Source organism: Podarcis bocagei (genome assembly GCF_964188305.1).
Source record: "Podarcis bocagei genome assembly, chromosome: 13".
Taxonomy (NCBI): domain Eukaryota; kingdom Metazoa; phylum Chordata; class Lepidosauria; order Squamata; family Lacertidae; genus Podarcis; species Podarcis bocagei.
This window is the reverse complement of record NC_138138.1, coordinates 1,461,525-1,483,877: the sequence shown is the minus strand read 5'-3', so window position 1 is coordinate 1,483,877 and position 22,353 is coordinate 1,461,525. Positions and strand designations below refer to the sequence as shown.

Here is a 22,353-nt window from a genome sequence, read left to right as displayed (position 1 = left end):
GATCTAATGATGTTTTCTTTAAGAGCGGGCGCACCACTGCCTTCTTCAGTTCCCCTGGGAATGTCCCGGTGCCAAGGGACAGATTGATGATATCCCCTAGGGGGGCCCGCACCTCGTCTGGACACGCTTTATTCAGCCAGGACGGGCACGGGTCAAGAGGACAGGTGGTGAGCTTTCCAGCTCGGAGGAGTCTGTCCACATCGGCTGGGGATATCCGGTCAAAGTGGTCCAATACTGGACCCGAGGACAGTTGAGGGGCCTCCAGTTCCATTATTGTATCCAAATTGGCAGGAAGGTCACGGCGGGGCGACAGGACCTTCTCCGCAAAAAAGCTTGCAAATGCCTCACAGCTGTGTGTCAAATTGTTATTTAAATTTGGCTGTCCCTAGAGGGACATTAAAGACCTAATTATACTAAATAATTGTGCCGGGCGAGAGCTAGCGGATGCAGTGGAGGCCGAGAAGTAAGACTTCCTAGTGGCCTTCACTGCCGTCTCGTAGGTTTTCATGAAAACCCTATAAGATGTTCTTGAGGCTCCGTTGCGGGCACCCTGCCATACTCGCTCTAGCCATCTGAGGTACCACTTCATTTTCCGGAGCTCCTCTGTAAACCAGGGAGCCCGGTTTCTGCAGGGTCGCAGAGGGCACTTAGGTGCGATCTCATCGATGGCTGCCAGGAGCTGGATATTCCAGCCCTCAACAAGCTCAGTCAATGAGTCGCCAGGGGGAGCAAGGTCCCGCAAGGCTTGGCGGAATCTATCAGGGTCCATCAGCCTCTGCGGGCGAGCCCAAATCGGCTCGCCACCTAAGCAGGGTGGGAGTGGAAAGTCAGTCCTGGCTTTCAGAGCGTAGTGATCAGACTATGGCACCTTCATCGAAGGAGACATGATCACATCTATACCTACGCCAAAGATCAAATCCAGCATGTGGCCTGCTTGATGTGTGGGGCCCGAAACAAACTGGGAGAGCCCTAGTGTCGCCATGGAAGATACCAGGTCCAGAGCCTGTGAGGAGGGAGTGGCATCAGCATGGATGTTGAAGTCCCCCAATACCAATAGGTTAGGGAACTCCAAGGCCCAGCCGGCCACCGCCTCCAATAGGCCTGACAGGGTGGCTGCTGGTGCGCTAGGTGGCTGGTACGCCAGACAGACAGCCGAACTCACCTCGGAGCCCCACACTAGGCCAACACATTCAATGCCGGGGATCGATGGCGATGGTAGAGCCCTGAAAGAACAATCTTCCCGGATTAATCATGCCACCCCTCCCCCCGGTCCACAGTCCGCGACTGGTGGAGGACGGAGAAGTCCGGGGGCGTCATCTCTCATAAGGTAACTGCGCACCCAGGTCTCTGTCACACAAGCCAGGTCGACCCCCTGCGAGGTAAAGAAATCTTGCAGGGTGGCGGTTTTATTGCCTATAGACCTGGCATTGCACAGCACCAGTGACGGAGGTGAGTAATCCTTGCTCACCCTACCCTCGTCCCTCGGGATGGGGCGCAGATTGGAAGGGGTATGAGCATATCCGTATCTCGATCCCCTTCGCCTGTAACATCTGCCCCTCCCCCTGGCACTGAAAACTCCCATTCCCTCTCATTAACTGCAGAGACTTCTGGAGACAGGTGGGGTAATTTGTTGCCCACTCTGCTGAGCTGGTTGGTGATGACAAATAATGACTGCCTATAAAGCCAACACAAAATCTTTGCACCACTGGATGAAACATTTGCATGACCTAGTATACCGAATGCCCATAAAATGAGTGCATTATGTGCCACACATCATGTTCTTACGTTTTGGTCATGCATCCTCTTTGCTGCCAAATTAAAATAATTTTAGGATCATTGTCCTCAAGGCCCATCAAGAAGGCGGTCCCGAGTGCTATAGCATCCCACCTGCTGAGGTTGCTGCTTCTCCTCTAAATTAGGATTGAGCTGCAAATATCTCGTTCTTTGCAGGGGGCAGTTGCTGTTTCTGTTTTCCTTCTACAGGCTCCCATTTCCTGCTGCTGGAACACCACTGTTTGCAGATGTTCCCCTTACATTATTGTGCATATTTCACTTAAGAATAAAACTGAATTTTCTGCTGCTTGCTTCTCTTGATGGCTAATAACCTCCTGTCGACACCCACCCCCAATCTGACACACACTTTCAGATTTTTGCTTAGAATGTATTGCTTACAAGGATATATTGTATGAAATGCTCAATGCGTTTAAAATGAGAGAGCTCAGGGTGTGGTGCTCTCATGAAGAAAATAATGGAATGATGACTGCTACAAAAAGGTTCATCAGCCTGATAGTTCCTGGTAGTTACAGCTTTGAATAAGTGGCAGAAAGCTTCACCCCTCCTCCTCTTCCGCCTCCTCCTCCTCCTCCTCTTTCGGGGGGGGGGGGACATGACCAGATATCCTTTTGGGAATGCTGCAGGAATGGAGGTGCCTAATAGGTTGCAAATGGATAATGATCAAAGCAGGTTTGTAACTTCAGTGACATGGTTGCTCCTTTGGTGGGAGTTTTTGAAGAGCAAAAAAGAGAACACTTGCTGACTTCTGCTTTTCACTTTGGATCTCTATGATGACTCATCATGAAAAAGAGGCCATGGAGTCCTGGAAAAAGAGGACACATGGCAACCCTAGTTTTGTATAGAATGAGACCATCTTGATTGATTTTGATTTTTTTTGTACTGAGGGTGCAGAACTAAACTCTGCTACCTACAAGGTTCTCCAAAGATTATTTAAAGCTTTGCACCCCAAGTTTTTTGTACCCCAAGCCTTCCCGCTCAAACATTTCATTTAAGATGGTAAGCAGAGCCTTCTGTATCAGATCAACTGCCCATCTTGTCCAGCATCCTGTTCTCACAGTGCTAACCAGATGCTTGCAGGAAACCCACAAGCAGGATCTACATACAACAGTGTGACGCGGCAGCTAAAAAAGCCAATGCAGTTCTGGGCTGCATCAATAGGAGTATAGCATCTAGATCAAGGGAAGTAATAGTGCCACTGTCTTCTGCTCTGGTCAGACCTCACCTGGAGTACTGTGTCCAGTTCTGGGCACCACAGTTCAAGAAGGACACTGACAAACTGGAACGTGTCCAGAGGAGGGCAACCAAAATGGTCAAAGGCCTGGAAACGATGCCTTATGAGGAACGGCTAAGGGAGCTGGGCATGTTTAGCCTGGAGAAGAGGAGGTTAAGGGGTGATATGATAGCCATGTTCAAATATATAAAAGGATGTCACATAGAGGAGGGAGAAAGGTTGTTTTCTGCTGCTCCAGAGAAGCGGACACGGAGCAATGGATCCAAACTACAAGAAAGAAGATTCCACCTAAACATTAGGAAGAACTTCCTGACAGTAAGAGCTGTTCGACAGTGGAATTTGCTGCCAAGGAGTGTGGTGGAGTCTCCTACTTTGGAGGTCTTTAAGCAGAGGCTTGACAACCATATGTCAGGAGTGCTCTGATGGTGTTTCCTGCTTGGCAGGGGGTTGGACTCGATGGCCCTTGTGGTCTCTTCCAACTCTATGATTCTATGATTCTATTCTATGATTCTAAGAGCAGCCCTCTCCCCATAGGAGCATTTCTGCTTCCAACTGTGGAGGCTAGTGACCAAAGATTGCCCCCTCCTCTGTGAACTTGTCTGATCCTCTTTCAAAGCCATCTAAGTGTGTGGCCATCACTGCCTCCTGTGGGATGGAGTTCCATAGTTCAACTACCCTCCTCTTGTGATGTTGCCCTCCTTTATGCTTCCAGAAGAGCCTACATAACCTAAGATAACATTGGAACATGAGAGGACCCTTGGAACAAGCCTTCTTGCCCGGTTAGTGCAGGATGAAGAATTTGTGATCCTCCAGTTGCTGTTGGACTCCCCGCTCTCATCCACCCCAGCCAGCGTGGCCCATGGTCTGTCATGGATGGAGTCTCATTCTCCCTGGAGGAGCAGCTGCGCAGTTTGGAGGTGCTCCCGGATTCAGCTCTGTCACTTGACAGAGGCACAGGTGTCCTTGGTGGCTAGGAGTGCAATTTGCTAGCTTCAGCTACTGCCATTCCTTGGTCAAAATAGTGTAACTACCCTTGTCCATGGACTGGAGACCTTATGGTCAGATTACTGCAATGTGCTCCTCTATGTGGGGCTGCCCTTGAGGCTGGTCCAGAGACTGCAGATGCAGCAGAATGCAGTGGCTCGGTTGCTGGTGGAGACTCACAATCTTCAACAAAGCACCTTATTTGTAGGACTTGCTCTAGCTGCCAACTGCTATTGGCGAAGTTCAACAGTGTTAAACAGTGGGGTCACTCAGAGGAGAAGATGGTGAAATGCAAACAGGGGACACAGAAAGGGCTGAACTCCTCAATGCCTTCTTTGCCTCAGTCTTCTCCGATAAAGAAAACAATGCCCGACCTGAAGAATTTGGAGCAAATGATTCAGCAGAGGAAACACAGCCCAGAATAACTAAGGAGATAGTACAAGAATACTTGGCTAGTTTAGATGTATTCAAGTCTCCAGGGCCAGACGAACTGCATCCAAGAGTATTAAAAGAACTGGCAGATGTGATCTCAGAACCACTGGCAGTCATCTTTGAGAATTCCTGGAGAGCAGGCGAAGTCCCGGCAGACTGGAGGAGGGCAAATGTTGTCCCTATTTTCAAAAAGGGGAAAAGAGAGGACCCAAATAATTACCGCCCAGTCAGTCTGACATCAATACCAGGGAAGATTCTGGAGCAGATGATTAAGCAAACAGTCTGTGAGCACCTAGAAAGGAATGCTGTGATCACCAATAGTCAGCATGGATTTCTGAAAAATAAGTCATGTCAGACTAACCTGATCTCGTTTTTTGACAGAATTACAAGCCTGGTAGATGAAGGGAACGCAGTGGATGTAGCCTACCTTGATTTCAGCAAGGCATTTGATATTCTTGTAAAGAAGCTGGTAAAATGCGGTCTTGACTATGCTACGACTCAGTGGATTTGTAACTGGCTGACTGACCGAACCCAAAGGGTGCTCATCAATGGTTCCTCTTCATCCTGGAGAAGAGTGACTAGTGGGGTGCCACAGGGTTCTGTCTTGGGCCCGGTCTTATTCAACATCTTTATCAACGACTTGGATGATGGACTCAAGGGCATCCTGATCAAATTTGCAGATGACACCAAACTGGGAGGGGTGGCTAACACCCCAGAGGACAGGATCACACTTCAAAACAACCTTGACAGATTAGAGAACTGGGCAAAATACAAGCAAGATGAATTTTAACAGGGAGAAATGTAAAGTATTGCACTTGGGCAAAAAAATTGAGAGGCACAAATACAAGATGGGTGACACCTGGCTTGAGAGCAGTACATGTGAAAAGGATCTAGGAGTCTTGGTTGACCACAAACTTGACATGAGCCAACAGTGTGATGCGGCAGCTAAAAAAGCCAATGCAATTTTGGGCTGCATCAATAGGAGTATAGCATCTAGATCAAGGGAAGTAATAGTGCCACTGTCTTCTGCTCTGGTCAGACCTCACCTGGAGTACTGTGTCCAGTTCTGGGCACCACAATTCAAGAAGGACACTGACAAACTGGAACGTGTCCAGAGGAGGGCAACCAAAATGGTCAAAGGCCTGGAAACGATGCCTTATGAGGAACGGCTAAGGGAGCTGGGCATGTTTAGCCTGGAGAAGAGGAGGTTAAGGCGTGATATGATAGCCATGTTCAAATATATAAAAGGATGTCACATAGAGGAGGGAGAAAGCATGTTTTCTGCTGCTCCAGAGAAGCGGACATGGAGCAATGGATCCAAACTACAAGAAAGAAGATTCCACCTAAACATTAGGAAGAACTTCCTGACAGTAAGAGCTGTTTGACAGTGGAATTTGCTGCCAAGGAGTGTGGTGGAGTCTCCTACTTTGGAGGTCTTTAAGCAGAGGCTTGACAACCATATGCCAGGAGTGCTCTGATGGTGTTTCCTGCTTGGCAGGGGGTTGGACTCGATGGCCCTTATGGTCTCTTCCAACTCTAGGATTCTGTGAATCTATGATTCTAAGATTTTGGCCCTATACAGCTCAGGGGAAGGTTTCTCGAAGGAGCATCATATCTTTCATATAACCATTAGGCCGCTGTGGTCTGCGGGAGAGTTCCAAAGAGCTCAGAGGAAGGCTTCTCCTGTGGCTGCTGCTTTCACGAAACAATTGAATGCCTTTTTGTTCTGACAAGTTTTCCTAGCTGAATGAATTGATTTCGGCCATAGGTTTTTTCTTTGTATAGTTTTTTAAATTAATTTGCTGTTTTTAACTGTTTTCTTATGTTTTGTGGAACATCTTGAGACATATTTGTGAAAGGTGGTGGTGTTAACAACAACAACAACAACAACAACAACAACAACAACAACAACAACAACAACAACAACAACAGATGATCTGGCCAGAATGCTGCTCATGAACAGAGTATATTCAGAAACCCACCTTGAACGGGACGCAAACTTATTAATTCAAATAATAGGTGTTTCAAGGAGTTAGCTATTCATCAGGAGGCAGTTCCTTAGGTTAATATAACAAAAAGGAGTTTCTGATTCCTACAATAGTAACTGGTGGTTCTATTCAAGAAACAGTCTGGGGTTTTTATGACTTAGAAGCATCTATTAGTTTCTGATTTGAGCTGCTGCCCTTTTGGTGTGTCCAGTCGATGTTCCCTGAAGGAACCACTGTGACTTAACATATTAAGTAAACTTCAACTGACAGTGCAGGCACTGAATAACTTTGTTTATTTCTGGAATCTTTTCATATAATTTATGTTCGGCTAACCTTGATTGATGGGACGCGGGTGGCGCTGTGGGTTAAACCACAGAGCCTAGGACTTGCTGATCAGAAGGTCGGCGGTTCGAATCCCCGCGACGGGGTGAGCTCCCGTTGCTCGGTCCCTGCTCCTGCCAACCTAGCAGTTCGAAAGCACGTCAAAGTGCAAGTAGATAAATAGGTACCGCTTCGGCGGGAAGGCAAGCGGCGTTTCCGTGCGCTGCTCTGGTTCGCCAGAAGCAGCTTAGTCATGCTGGCCACATGACCCGGAAGCTGTACGCCGGCTCCCTTGGCCAATAAAGCGAGATGAGCACCGCAACCCCAGAGTCGGTCACGACTGGACCTAATGGTCAGGGGTCCCTTTACCTTTACCTTTAACCTTGATTGACTAGCATTTTGTCTTCACAGCTATTTTTTAATGGGGATACGTTTTTTGCTTTGCTCTTTTCCATACTAAGTTTGTAGTAGCTTACAAGCTCCAGATGAAGCTAGGGGAGAACATCAGATGACCAAACAAACAAACAATTGCTCCCAGTCAACAGAAGGGGGGGTTGCTTTGTAGAGCACTCTGGGTGACCAGTTTTAGTCCTCCGCTGGCTGTTGCTGCTGAAGGGAGGCTTTCCAAGAAGCCCAGGTGGCTTCTCTCCTGATGTGCAGGCAAGGGTTAACAATTGCCCAGGTTCCACGTGATAAGATGCAAACTGAATCATTCCAAGGGATCTCCGCCTGCCCAGTCACCAGGCAGATGCTGTTCCCCTTGGTTGCCATGACAACCCGGGCTGTACTCTAATCAAGCCCAGCCCCTGCAGCGGTTATATCTCATTTTCCTTCCTGTTGCAGAGGAGGGGAGAGGAGGAACCGGGTGCCTCTAAGTGGGGAGGAGGCCACTGCCTGGAGCCTCTTCTGCCTCAAGCTGCTCTCAGAGTCTCCCTGAGCGAGCTACCCCTCCACTTGCAGACACCCAGGTGGGCTTGCCCAGTGCTGCGGCAGCCAGCAGCATTTCTGGAGGGTGCCTTCTAGTGGCACAAAGGTGGAGAGGAGTGCTTTGAGGAAGCCTGCCTTTCTGCTGCCTCTCCTGGAACAGCCAGCAATCGCTCACTCTCAAGCTCTCAGTCTCTAGAACATCCCTGAGCCGGGGAGCCATGCAAAAGACTTTCCGGAGGCTGTGAGTCAGGCAAGCAGGGTCTCAAAGGCAGCATGCTTCACATCGTTCTCCCCATCTTGGAACTGATGGGGCTCTAGAAATTAAGGCAAGTGCTGGTCGCGGCGATGCCGGAGATTAAAACGGAGCTCTGACAGGGTGGGGGCTTCTGTGGCCATCACTGGTACCTACCTTTGAAGGACTGGCTTTCTAGGGAGATGGGAAGAGCCCATCTCATGAATGGGTCAAAGGCCAGCTTCGGAACTTCATTCTCTGTGCTGCTGCCTCAGAAGCTCACCAGGCCAGAGGGGGAAGGAAGAGAAGAGGAGCTGCTTTTCTAGGATTCTCAACTCGAAAATTGCCAAACTGGCCTGTGGAAAGGAGTTCCCTGAGACTGTGTGGGAATGAGAAAGAAGACCAAATGCCATTCTGCTGCCAAAGCAAGCTCTAGATTTCTGTTCTTAATGTGCTTGATATATCAGATGCATTTTTACTGGGTGAATTTGGTTCAAAGAGGCATCCACAACTGAGGAGGAAAATTCTTGATTTTTTTAAAACTTAGAAATTTACCAGCCTTATTCCATCCTCCCCCCCATCCCCCATGCTCCTTTTCCCCATTTTTCTTTTTGTAACTAGATTTTCAAGAGTGTTTAGTAGTTTCTGGCTCCCGGTCAGCTTTGGTTTCATTTTAGGGGGAAGTAAATTTATCGGTCTGTCTCTCTCCCCCCCCCCCCCGCAAGCCCATCCGCCTTTTTGGGTGCCTTGGAGCAATGGATTACCTTGGAGACAAGCTGACGGTGGCGCAGAACCACATGACCCACTGGGTGGGCTCCGTGCGAAGGTCCTTGCAAGAGGCGCTGAATTTAGTCACAACTGCAGTTGCCCCTGAACGAACGAGTGGGGTGGGGGCAAGCAGAGCCCCTTTCAAGCGCACCTCCTCCTTCAGGCACTTTGCATCCCGGAGCAGAGAGTCCTTCCGCAGGTTTTCCATGCGCAGTCAGCAAAGGCTTTCCTCTCTGAGGAAGACGCAAGCCAGCTCGGAGCAGCCTGACCTTGTAAGCACCCTTTTAAGTTGCCAGGATGGTTGCTGTTGCATTCTAGGCTGGTAACCCTGCTACAGTTTGTGTGCTTGCAAATGTATCTCTGTTTAGTTTTAAGAAGGAAAAAAGCCTCCTGCTGTTGATCATTTTAGCATTGTTGGGTGTTTCTTTCAGATCTTTTAGCCTTCATTGTCCCAAAGGTACTTGGGCAACAGGGCGATTGGTCTGTGGCTCATTTCTTCTTGAAATAACTCAAAGTCCTTGGATGCAGGCATGGGGCTAAAAAAGAAAGCACTCCTAGGGACAGTTGCTTGGAGCTTGGTCCTGAATAAATGTCTTCTCTGTTCTGGAATGTTGCTTCCCTAATTCTAAACTTTGAAGGGGAGGCAAGGAAGGAACAGCTGGAAACACTCTGCAAATGCTCAAGGGTGCTTCCTCTTATGAGGACTTTGAACCGGAGCTTAGGAAATGGTATTTGGGGTGAAGCCTGACTCACCCTTCCTCCCATTAAGTCCCTGACTGACCCTGGGTCCAAGATCAACATGCTCCCTCGGCCGCCCTTTCTGAGGGCCCTGTGGCAAAACACAAAAGAGCTGTGTTTGGCCTTTTTGTTCTCTCAGTTGATAACGTAACACCTGGGTGCCTGTCTGTGGTCGTGGGCTAAGTCCCTGCTGGGGAGCCATGTAAAAGGTTTCTTGTTCACTCATGCTCAGCTTCCCTTAAAGTCTAACCAGGTCAATGGGGGGTGTGGGGGTGTGAGTGTGAACAGGACCATGGGGACTTGCAGTTGCATAGTGCACACACACAAGGGCTTCCTGAAGAAATCATTGTTTGCGGCCTTGTTCAGTTCCAGCATAATGCCAGGAAAGGCTGCTGTGATTCTAAACTTAGCCAATTCAGCCTTGAGAGGGAATTTACCTCCAACGTTGAGAATATGCTGCAAGGACATTTCTTATTACCGTACTTTGAGGAAAGTGTAGATAGGGGGAAGTGTAAGTTTACGAGTGCTCTGAATTTGCTGAAGCAAGAGTGGGCTGGGAGTATAATTTTAAAAATGGGTTCTTTGGTTTGTGTGGAATGCCAAGCTCTCTCTTGCCCATTGGCATCTTCAGGTTCTCCAATGTCCCAGGAAGGCTTCTCAGAAAGGCTCCCCAAATTTCAGACTGGGCAGGATAGGTCTTGGCTTTTCAACTCTTTGGCCGGTTCCTAGGGGGAATATTCTTCCAGCTGGCTGACTTCCCCCTGCTCCAGCTGGGCTTAGACCCAGCAGTTTCACCCTTCATGTTTCATTGCCTTGAACCCACCTTCTCCAGAAGGCCCTGTGGGATGTCCAGAAGGTTTATTCCATCCAGAAGTGAGGTGCCAGGGTCACAGCTACCACACTTGTTACCTCTAATGACACTGCTTCAGATTTTACATGTTGGTATCTACAACACAGCAGAAGGGTGGCTTCTGCAGCCTCATGCTAGAGTGTTTTGAGAGCGAAGAGTTAAACCTCCTCCATGGCCTGAGCTGTTCTTTTTTTACTCTTTGGCTGGGCCTGCCAGAGAAACTAAAAAGATATTATTGTGTAAGAGGTAGGCAAAGGCAGGTTGTTTGAATAACAAAGCTGGTTGCGGGAGGGGAATGTACCTTAAGTGGTGTTGATCAGAATTGTAGAGATTAAAAGTGACACTTGGGTTGAATGATTTGTTTATGGCTGATCCAGGTTGCAGAGCAATTTGGTGCCAGAAATCTACTCTTATCTGGGCGGTTGTTGGCATGGCACCAACAGTTATCAGAAGTAAATTTGATTAATTTCAGCAAATATCTGGTCATGCTGAAAAACTTTGTCCAGAAGGTGAGGTCAAGCACATGGTCTCCACATTGAACCTGCCATGGTTGAGGCTTTTAATTTTCTCTGTGCCATATAATTCTTAACCTAAAGTTCCCAAGGGTTATGCCTCTTTTCTGTAAGGAAGGATATTGTCCTGTGTCAGCCCTGTTCAGAATGAACAAGAACTGCTTAAACATGTGTAGTTTTGCAACTGCACAAGTTATTGTTCCAGGGTTCTTTAGAGGAGGTCGTGAAAAACTGCACTGGTGCACAGCTGATAGAAGTTTGTAGTACAGAAATGAATGTGGTAAGATACTTAGGAAGTTGCCCTGTACCAACCAAGTCTCTTGGCACAGCTAGCCAAGACCACAAGGCAGATCCACACCATGCTTTCAAGTCACATCTAACATACATTTAAAGTGCATGACTACACCCCAAAGAATCCTGGGAGCTGTAGTTTGTTGTGAGTACTGGACATTGCAGCTCTGTAAAGGGAAACTACATCTCCCAGAATTCTTTGGTGGGTGACATGTACTTTAAAATGTGTGTTGGGTGTGGTTTAAATACATGATGAGGATCTGCCCTCAGACTGGGGCTCCCATGAAGGGGAGCAGCCTTGGTTTGTGATCTCCATGTAGCCTTGAACATGTACAAAAATGATGGCTTCTGCCAACGTGGGAGAGTCATGGCAGAACTAGTCTATACTGACTGGGGTTGGCTCTCCAGAATTTCAGGCAAAGTCTTTCTCATCTTCCCAGGAGGGAAGATGTCAGAGATTGAATTCCAAAAGGACAGACCAGACGCTTGGTAGCTTTAGGGCACAGACTCCTGCTTCTGATGGCTGGCTGTCATATTGGTTGGCCACTCTCAACCCTGAAAAGCAGAGGCTGTAGCAGTAGAGTTTTGGGGCAGTTACTGCTTCACTTGTCAGCTGGATTTATGTCATTGTTTTCTTTTTGTCCCCCAGATCCTTTCTCCTCCTGTCTCCAGGAACTCCTGGTTCCTGACATGGTGTGACTTCCTGACTTCTTTTGGACCTGACCAGAGGCCACATTTTGACAAACAGGGAGAAAGTTTCTTTTGTAACCCCCACCCCCATGGTTGCACTGAAGGGTTTTAAAGAAACAGGCCTTTATCACAAAACGAGTCTGTTTAGTCAAGAATCTGTCTCTTTGCTTCAGATGATCCTGCCTATATTTCAAGCTTGGATCTCTGATCAGAATTGGACTCTGGAGCTTCCTGACCTTAAGCAGGGCTTGTGGTCCTCACTTTGTCTTGGTGCTCATTGTGGCAAGCGCCTACAGATGGCTCCTCCGGAAGGAAGTTCATGTTGAGAGTCTAATTGGGTAAACAAACTATGGGAGCCTCACTTAAGGCACCACCAGCAGCAGCAGCAGCGTTCTCCGAATCTGGCTTTAAGCTTCGTCAAGGGGCAAGATGGATGTTGGCATTTTACCCCTTTACTCCTGTCCAAAGACATAAATGACCTACATTTGGGGATTACTTTTGGTCTGGACTTCCATGATTTTGCAGACTTGAGTACAGGGAAGGGCTGTCAATGTCAGGCCCAGGCACTCCACTTCCTGTGTATTATTCCATGGCATACATCTTGTCTTTCTTTTGAGTCCCTGATTGGCAGCTAGGTCACTTAGTGGGCCAGGCTAGTGCAGAGCTCTTTTTACAATTATGTAAAATGAAAGCCCATAAAGCTGGTGGGAGGGTGCAGAGCACTGGTTGGTTTTTCTCTTCTGCTTTTTTTGGCAAATTCACCAAAAATAAATGAAGTTTTGGAGCTATTTTAAAGGGAAATTGCCAAAAACGACACTGCCGACATGGGTTGTCATATGTTTGGCAACCCTATCATACACAGTGACAACACAAATCAACTGAATTTAATAAACAAGGGGACTAGAACCGGCACCCAAGCAGTTCATAGTTTTCCACTTGATAACCTCTTTAATAGGCTGTGGAATTTGCTTGCAGAAGAGGCTTGGCCTCTAAGAAAAAGGCTTCTTCTGTTTACTGTATTCTTCCCATCTCTAGTTTTCAGATGGTGCCTTCTGGAAACCACGTCTCACCAAGTTAAAATGAAGTTGGTGTGTTAATAGGCAATATTCCTAGATAACTTACCCTAACATAGCGCAGTCAGAGACCTCGTTTGCTCTTGAAAATGGGTGGAAATCTATCCTTGTACCCTGTACATGTGCACCTGCTTGTCTGCCAACATCTCCATACCCCATTGCGTCCACATCATGTTACTGATTTCTGCAGTGCAGGGGGTTGGACTAGATAGCCCCTGGGGTCCCTTCCAGCCCTACAATTCTATGATTCTATCTTCCCCTTGAAAATGGTTGCAGGAGTTGAACTGGGGCTTGGTGTTTAGAATGTAGAATTGTTTCTGAATGTGTGTATCAAGTTTCAATCTGACACGTCAGAGTTAAGTGGAATAATTGTGCTAAACCAACCTGACAAATGGGACCCAAAATGATTTGAGTTAAACCACAGGGTTCCCTTTTATCTTTAGTAATCTTTAGTGTAGCACAAGATTGCAGCGTGGAGTGCTGCTGCTCAAGGTTCCAGCCAGCCAGGTCTTTCCCCAAAATACTCCATTCCACATACAGTGCTCCTCTCCCGCTCCCCCCACTACCAGGGGCCACTCAGCGTGCTCCGCCCTCATTCGGCTGCTGGTGCAGGTGGCATCACTTTGGGGGCAGAAGAATCAGCCCGTGAAGGAGGAGCCTTTGGAATGTTTTTACTGCACTTCTGTTGCATTTGGGATGCATGTTTATATGTTGCAAGTCACTTTATTGAAAGGTAGTCCTAATTATTCTAAAAGAAGAAGGAAGCCTCCTGAGAATGCATCCGGAAGCAAATGGTATTTAAACCTAATTACTCCTTGGTACATGCAAAGGGAAACATCAGACAGCTGTAAGAACTTGATTCCATAGACATGCTGGCCATACATCTTTTTTTTAAAACCCAAAATTCTGAATAGAATAATAATTGTTGCCTTTGCACATTGTGGGTAACTCAGAGCAACATTCTGAGAGGCAGTGTGGTGCTGTGGATTAAGGGTAACAAGTTTGAAGAGCTTCCCTTTGGGGCAAGGGCTGTAGCTCATTGGCAGAAACCTGTTTTGCATGCAGATCCCCAGTTCAATCCCAGACATCTCCAGGTAGGACTGGGAAAAATCCCAGCCTGAAACCCAGGACAGCTGCTGCCAGTTTATGTAGATAGCACTGAGCTAGATGCACACAAGGGTCCGAGTCCATATAAGGCGGCTGCTGCTGTTTCTATGAAATCTTTCAGGTGTTCCACGTATAGCTCTTGTGGCAGTGACCCAGCAGTGCTTTATTCAGCTAAGCAGAATCAACAAATCTTTCAGATGCCAGCCAGGTCTGTGGCACTTGGCAGGTCACCTCTCAGCTACCAGGCAGGGAGGATTGGGATCATTTGGGCACTTTATCAGAAGTGATGGTAAATGTTAGTAGGTCAGCTGAAATGGTAGACATGCCTAATCTTTTGTGCTTTCATGAAACAGCTGCTGCTGTTTCAGGCACCCTCTCTCTTCCAGATGCTATGGCACTTGCAGTTGGTATGCGAGTAGGTTTCCCCTCTTTGCTCTCTTTACCAAAGAGGTGAGGAGGCAGCCAGGTTTCCTTGCTGATGGTGCCATTCCTTTGGAAACTCACCTCCTAGAGAAGCCCACCTGGTCCCCACTCCCTCACAAGGGTTAGGAAGCTGGTGGACATCCTTCTTATGTTCTCTGTCCTGGTTGTAATGTTTTGTTATTGTTCTCCAGCTGCTGTTTTTCTGATACGTGGTGCTGGTTTGGTTGATACAGTGGTGCCCCGCAAGACGAATGCCTCGCAAGACGGAAAACCCGCTAGACGAAAGGGTTTTCTGTTTTTGAGCTGCTTCGCAAGACGATTTTCCCTATGGGCTTGCTTTGCAAGACGAAAACGTCTTGCAAGTGTTCCGATGTTTTTTCGCTTTCCCCCCCTTTTTCTAAGCCACTAAGCCGCTAATAGCCTTTTAGCCACTAATCCGCTAAGCCTTTAATAGCCGCTAATAGCCTTTTAGCCGCTAATCCGCTAAGCCTTTAATAGCCGCTAAGCCTTTAATAGCCGCTAAACCGCTAATAGTGCTAATCCGCTAAGCCGCTAATAGGGTTGCTTCGCAAGACGAAAAAACCGCTAGACGAAGAGGCTCGCGGAACGGATTAATTTCGTCTTGCGAGGCACCACTGTATTGTCTATATTTCAGCTCCATAAGCATTCTTGAGTACCTAATGATAATGAAAGGCAGGGATGTAGTTCTCTATTGCCCATTTGATTTCAAGGATAAACCAAAGGAAGGGGTGGAAAATGTTTACCAGTTAAGGTGCTCTGTAGGTCAAATAATAGCAATTTGCTGGTTGCCTGCCACATGAATGCTAGTTTTACCCTTCTCAGTTCAGGCTTCCTCACTAGAACAATTTCTGGGTTTTTTGTTTATAAGTTGACAAAATTTAAAAGCAGATAAAAATTTTGTTTTCATCATTGTCAGATTTTCTGCTGATCTCTTGAGAGCTGCACAGATTCTTTCTAAAGTATGTGCTACAATATTCTTGCAGGAAATGTAAAAATCAAATATTTTCTCTCATTGGAGAAAAGTTAGCTTTGTAGAAGAAAATTTAACATGAACCACTACAGCGTTAAAGGAGCTTTCCATGAGCCTCTAAGTTAGGCTTCCTCAACCTCAGCCCTCCGGATGTTTTGAGACCACAATTCCCATCATCCCTGACCACTGGTCCTGCTAGCTAGGGATCATGGAAGTTGTAAGCCAAAAACATCTGGAGGGCCGAGGTTGAGGAAGCCTGATATAAGTCTTTTAAATGCAACCAAGACTAACGCTGGATTTTACATCAGGAACTATTTGGCAATCAACTCCTTGTTAGCACTCACAAGAGCCATTCCAAATCAGCTTTGACTGTTGGCAATGTCACTTTCTAACTTGCACAAAGTGGAGCCATTTTTATGGGTTGGTGATTTTGGTAGTATATCCTCACTTTTCAGATGGGAGAACTGAGGTTTAGAGCAGTTAAGTGGAGGGCTGATCAGTACGTAAGGTGTGAATGTGAGACTCCTACCTGCCCCAAGAAGCATCTTATGCCTTTGGAAGGATGCAGAGGGAGTGTCACGGATTTTTTGAGGGGCTGGTAGGAAAGGTGCAGGGAAGCTGTGCTTACAGCTGGGAAACTAGCGCCAGGCAGGAAAATGGACTTGCCATTCATGGTGACCTTGGACAATTTGTTTTAGTCATGCTTTATCCTACATTCTCCTTTTAAACAACATTACCAGCTTTCATAACAGTACATCATCCCCACCCCCTTTTTGGTTAAGGAACATTCTTGGAGATGTTAACTAATGTTTTACGCTGTAGTGTAAACCCAGTCTGTGACAAACAATGAGTGGCTAGTGTTTGACTGCCAAGGAATTTGGAGGAGAGAACTGTGTTTGTGTTCTCCAGAAAGGCCTTAGGGGCTGCTCTTTGGGCTGGCCCGAGGGAGTATGCGCAGCAACTGGCTGATATGTGCTTATGCTGGAACCCCTTTGTGGGAGACTTCCCCATTCCACTGGATCTCATGCCTAGCTGACACACACATAGCAGGCGAGCTGGTAAAGATTTGCAGACCATACGGCATCAGACTGCAGGAAGAGATTTTCTCTTGGGAAAACCAGCATATCAGGAAGAAACCTAGTGTGGTACTTAAGTAAGTTTTACTCAGAGTAGAAACGTTGAAATGAATGGATGAGACTAAGTTTTACAGTTAGTGAAGCTTACTTGAATACCACTCCTAGACTAGAGGTCATCTTCCTGCTGCCTGTTCAGCCTGGTTTTGCATGCAAATCAGCTGCTGCCATCTTTATCTCAAATTCCAGCTGTTTCTTGCCAGGGCAGGCTAGACAAGAGAGGTCTGAAAAGGCCTGAGCGTCTCCAGGAAGTAGTGTGCAAGATCTTGGTATTCAAGTAAGCCATCTGTGGTCAGGGATAATCTGGGTCTTCCTCCAGCTGCAAGCTTTCAGACCCATATGTTAAGCCATCTGGTTACTTGCTTCTAAACATCAGCCCAGGGAATGCTTGTGTCAGGTTAGATAATAAAAATTCCAGTTCTAATTCCAGCTTCTCCATGCATTCAGAGAGCACACTTGCTTTTAATTTTACCAAATTGAACTGCCCTGTCCTCCCAGTTCCTGCTTCATCATTTCATAAAGCTTCCTCTGATCTTAAAGCAAACACCATCTCTTTGCAGGCCTGCCACCCACTTGGTGAGGGGACCTTTACAAGCCTGAGGTTGGCAGTCTTGTACTGCAGAATCAGGTATGCAGATACCTTTGTTTCCATGTGAACCTTTGGAGCAGCACTTTGATGCCATCGGGTGCCTCTGAACCTGTGAAAAGAGTGCACCAACCTGGTACAGTGGTGCCCCGCAAGACGAATGCCTCGCAAGACGGAAAACTCGCTAGACGAAAGAGTTTTCCGTTTTGGAGGTGCTTCGCAAAACGAATTTCCTATGGGCTTGTTTCGCAAGACGACAATGTCTTGCGAGTTCCTGCTGGGTTTTTTTCCTCCCCCCCTTTTTCTAAGCCGCTAAGCCACTTATCAGCTGATCCGATCAGCAGATAAGCCGCTAATAGCGCTAATCCGCTAATCCTTCAATGGGCTTGCTTCGCAAGACGAAAAAACCGCTAGACGAAGAGAATCACAGAACGGATTCTTTTTGTCTTGTGAGGCACCACTGTATTCATTGCAGATGAGGATTCTGCATCATTCTGCTTCTGGCAGCCACCTGGTGATGGCTTCCTGAATACATTGAAATGTCAACCTTCTCCATTTGCCATGAGGCCTATCCCATCAGGTGCACTCCACTCCACCTCCTTGACTTCATACCATATGAATTTTAACCCTTCCTTTTCACCTGGCCCTTCCCCTTCTCGCTCAGATGGACTGCACTTTGAGTGCCCCACCAGCAGCATTTTGAACAAAAAAGGAGCCCTCTGGATCTGGCCAGCAGCCCATCCAGTCCACCATGCTGCTTTGACAGTAGCCAACCAGATGCCTCAGTGGAAACCCCATAAGCAGGGTATAAGCACACGCATTCTCTCCCTCCTGTGGTTTCCTGCAACAGGAACATAGCCATCCTGGCTAGTATCCATTGAAAGCCCTCTCTTTATCTAGTCCTCTTTTAAAGCCATTTCCTGTGGGAGGGAGTTCCATAGTTTATGCGCTGTGTGAAGAAGGACTTTTCTGTCTGCGAAACTTAAGTGCAAGTGAGTGTGTGCTTTGCTGGCCTTACTGCTTTCTCTCCTTTGAGCCCTTTCAGTTTTGAGCTTTGTTGATAGGGTTGATTTCATTTCTCTATTATATCTCTTCTGATTTTATGTTTGTGGCATCCAGTCTAAACCTTTTGCAAGATAGGCCACAAAATCATAAGGAATACCACCACTGCTGCATACAACAAGCAAAATGTTTGTTGATACTAAATGTTCATGGCTCCACAAAAGTGATGTCACTTGCAGGATGCTGTGGGAGAGAAATACGTAACTTAGATTATTCAGGCAGCCTTCTGGTTGCATAGCAACCTTGGTATTATTAGCAGTGAGAGCATTCAGCTTCATAGCACAAGAGTAGGTGGGATGTTTAGTTAGGTGTTGAGAAAAATGAGCTCTGCTTGCATCTCCTGCACTGCTTTAATATAGCAGCAGGACTTGTTCTCCTAGTGCATGGAGATGAGAGAGACTGGCCTGTTGCAAGCTGTCAGAGTTTTGCATCTCTTTGGCTGGTGTGTGTTCCCAAACCTGCAACTGTCCTAGTTTGCTAATGACCAAGTAAGTCTCAAGGATCGCTAAGGTCTCATCTCCTGTTCATCCCTTTGTGGTTTTTAGCAATAGTCCATAACATTTGCTGTTCTGTCACATCCACCTACATACCACGAGAGCAGGCATGTGTATGTTCTTGGTGATTGCACTATTGATGGGGAACTCTCTGAAATCCTGGTCACACTACAGAGGGGGTGGGGGTAAAACTGTGCTCCTGGATTGTACCATTGTAGGCTGCCATTAGTAGGAGAGGCAGCTGCATATCTGAGCTCTTCCCACTCTTCCCAAATAAACTCACTCTGCACAGCAAACCAGCTTATTAAGCAAAAGGTTGGAGATGTTTTCCACATGCAAAGTGGTGTGTGTGTGTGTCTGTGTCTGTCTATAGCAGTGTTTCCCAACCTTTTTTGGGCAAAGGCACACTTGTTTGATGAAAAAAATCTCGAGGCACACCACCATTACAGCCCCGTGACGTCAGCGCGCAGCGTCACGCCGGGAGAGACGCACGAAAGTGTAAGTTTCAATTTTTTCCCCTCCCCCTTGCCGGGGAACCTCCAAGCTTTGGGGGTGGGGGGGGGGAGGAGGCAGCAAAGCGAGGGACTGAGGGACTCCTCCAACGACAAGGGTTGGGGAAGAAGAGAAAGGGCTATTCCGCTCCAGTCACGGGAGGGGAATATGTACTGGCCCAACTGGTGTGCGGTCTTCGGAAAGCGGGGTGCGGGAAGGAAGCCTAGGCTCAGGGTCCACCGACCTCGGCGGAGAAAGGCAACAACCGTAGCCTCCCGACGGTTTCGGGGGAGACATTCAGAGCTTCCCTGGGAGTTTCTCAGCCTGCCTTTCGGAGGAAGAGGCTGAGGGGGCCTGGGGATGGCGGTGGCCTCGGCCTCGCCCTCCCTCCGTCCCTCTACCTTTGTAGTGGACGCGCAGGTTGTTCTGCGAGAGGCCGATGTAGCTGAATTTGTCCTTCGGGCTCCAGGAGCGCGGCAGCGGCGTCTCCTGCTCGTCCACGGCCGGGTAGAGCCGCTTGAGGCGCCGCTTGAGCTCCTTCTCCTGCTCGTTCAGGGCCGGGTCGCCGCCGTGAGAGAAGGGCGCCGGGGCGCTGCTGCTGCTGCTGCCGCCGCCGCTCCCGGCAGGCATGGGCCCAGCTGAGGCGGCGGCGGCTGTTGTGGTGGTGGCGGCGATAGCGGGCGGAGGAGGGGGCGGCGGCGGGGCCGAGGTGGCCGGCGGCGGCAGGGGAGGCCCCAAACCGGAGTGAGACCCGGGGAAGAAGGAAGAGGCGGCAAAGAAAGGCTCCGCTTCTTCGGCTGAGGGACCCGACTGAGCTCGTGCGAAGGCGAGCAGGGGGGTTGGAAACAGACGGAGCTGATGACGAGCCGGCGCGTGCGTGCAGCGGCTGGCCTCGTAGGGAGCCGAGGGGCGGGGCTTCCTTTCTGAAGGAGCTGAGGGTGGGGGTCCTCCGGCGCCTTCGGCGAAACGGCGCCGGCCCAGAGCGCTTCTAGGAGGCTGCCTTTGTGCGCGACGTAAAGCCCTCTTTCCCTCCCTCCAGCCCCATGTCACCTGTGGAAAAGGGGGCTGGATCCAGTGACACAACTCGGAAAACTGTTAGGGAAGCCAGAGCAGGAAAGTGAGTGGGGGGCGGCGGCGCCGCTTTAACCCACGTTTCCTTTTTGAAAGAGAAACTTAATCAGTGTTTCCCAACCTTTTTTGGACTCGCCCGCCTCCCTCCAGGCAACATCTCGCGGCACACCAGGCAACATCTCGCGGCACACTAGTGTGCCGCGGAACACCGGTTGGGAAACACTGGTCTATAGTACATCCCCTGCAGTCTGAAATGGGACAGTCCAGGAATGTTTTGTCACCTCACTTGTGTAGACCAGGCTGGAGCCTGAGGGTTGGATCCAAGTAACTTCTGCTCAGAGTAGACTCACTAAAATTAATGGACCTGTTAGCCATGTTCATTAGTTTCAATGCATCTCCTCTTAGTAGGACTGGTGATTTGGGGTGGTGCTGCATTTGTGTTTTAATTATTGTAAACAAGCCTTGGGACCTGGGGGTGAAGGATGTGTAATAAATAGTAGTAATAATAATAACAACTTTAAATGAGCCTTGTTTAAATGAGTTGTGCTACTATCAGAACTCTTTCTAGCATGTCCAAAATACACATGTAAGTCAGACTCTGTCATGTTTAACTGTTGTGGTTTCCAGCTAAAGAGTTCTAGCAGGGAGAAGTCTAGACCAGTGTTTCCCAACCACTGTTCCGCGGCACACTAGTGTGCCGCGAGATGTTGCCTGGTGTGCCGTGAGATGTTGCCTGGAGGGAGGCGGGCGAGTCGGGCGGCGAGAGGCGGGGCGGCGGCGGCGAGGAGAGGCTGCCCAGCGCGGGGCTCTCGCCGTCTGCCTGCCTGGCTGCCTGCGAGCTCGGCGGGCAGCGCCTCCGTCCGCAGCGCCCGCCTTGCGGCTCTCATTCCCTGCCCCTGCCAAAGCTCACCCAGCCAAGCCGCGCTCTCCTTCCTGCCTCGCTTTGCTGCCTCCTCCCACCCCCAAAGCTTGGAGGTTCCCCGGCAAGGGGGAGGGGAAAAAATTGAAACTTACACTTTCGTGCGTCCCTCCCGGCGTGACGCTGCGCGCTGACGTCACGGGGCTGTAATGGTGGTGTGCCTCGAGAATTTTTTCATCAAACAAGTGTGCCTTTGCCCAAAAAAGGTTGGGAAACACTGGTCTAGACACCTTCCTAAAATGACATTTGTAAGACTTTGTGGAGGGGGAACCCATGAAAAAAGTCAATATTCCTTGTCAATATTTCCTAGACCCAGTGATGTTTCTGTGTCCTCTGCTGGATTTCAGAGACAAGGGATATTCAACTGGATGGCTTAAGTTTGGAGTATCTGATGCTTCAGACATAGAGGATATTGGGAGTCCACACTTTAGGCAAAGGAAGGAGAGTGGCTCATTGGCAGAGCATGTGCTGTGCATGCAGAAGGACGCAGGGTCAATCCTCAGCTTCTCTGGATGGGGCTGACAAGGTCCGTTGCCTGGAGAACCACCCCCGGGCAGTGCAAATAGAACAGGCTAGAGGCACCGAAGATCTGGCTTGGTATAAGAGAGCTTCCCATGTACCCTGTCAGGGCTCCAAGGCACACTTTTTAGACTGCTTCCTTCTTGGCCCTTCCCCCACCCTGCCCTTGAAATGTTGGCTACCCCAAGCCACTCGTGTGCTGGGGTTCAGAGGGTTGGGCTGGTGGCTGCACTGGCTCCTTCTCCTCTCTGCCTCTACAGAGGAGTCATCAGCTACAGAAAAATGCTGTGTCTTCATGCTGTGGGAAATCTTCCAGATAAGTGCCATGGCTGGTGAGGTCAGCTGGGATAGGATCCTGCTCAGTTCTAGGAACTGTTTATCTGTTGCTGCAGCAGCAAACGTTAGGGGAGAGGAAGGTGTCTCTCACTCAGGAAATTGCTCTGCCTAACGCCATCTCCACATTGGACAGGGGTTCTTCACCGGGTCTAGAAGAAGGCATTGGGCCATGTTCAGATCCTTGTGGGCAAAGTTAACCTATCCAGTAGTGAGTATTTGGAAATGGTGCTTGGATTTTGTGTGTGTGTGTGTCTTGGTGTGCTTTCTGGGGAGCAATATGTGGATTTTGCCTTTACATTTCTGTGTGGTCAGTAAACTTTTTAAAAGAAATATGTGCCTGTTCTGTATCACTCAGTTTCCCACGGGCATCTGCTTGGCCACTGTGAGAA

At 48.6% G+C, this 22,353-nt stretch overlaps 1 protein-coding gene across 9 annotated transcripts in view; it reads left to right on the top strand.

Annotated features, from left to right (window-relative positions):
- Nucleotides 1-22,353, top strand: part of KIAA1671 — a 146,455-nt gene that overhangs the window by 74,788 nt on the left and 49,314 nt on the right. The window contains exon 1 of one of the 9 annotated variants that reach the window (XM_081168479.1): nt 8,518-8,949. The exons of the other annotated variants lie outside the window; for them this stretch is intronic. Coding sequence (XP_081024605.1) covers nt 8,665-8,949 — 285 coding nt within the window. The 5' untranslated portion in view covers nt 8,518-8,664. Of the gene's footprint in view, nt 1-8,517; nt 8,950-22,353 lie in introns of those variants that run through there. 9 annotated transcript variants of the gene reach the window in all.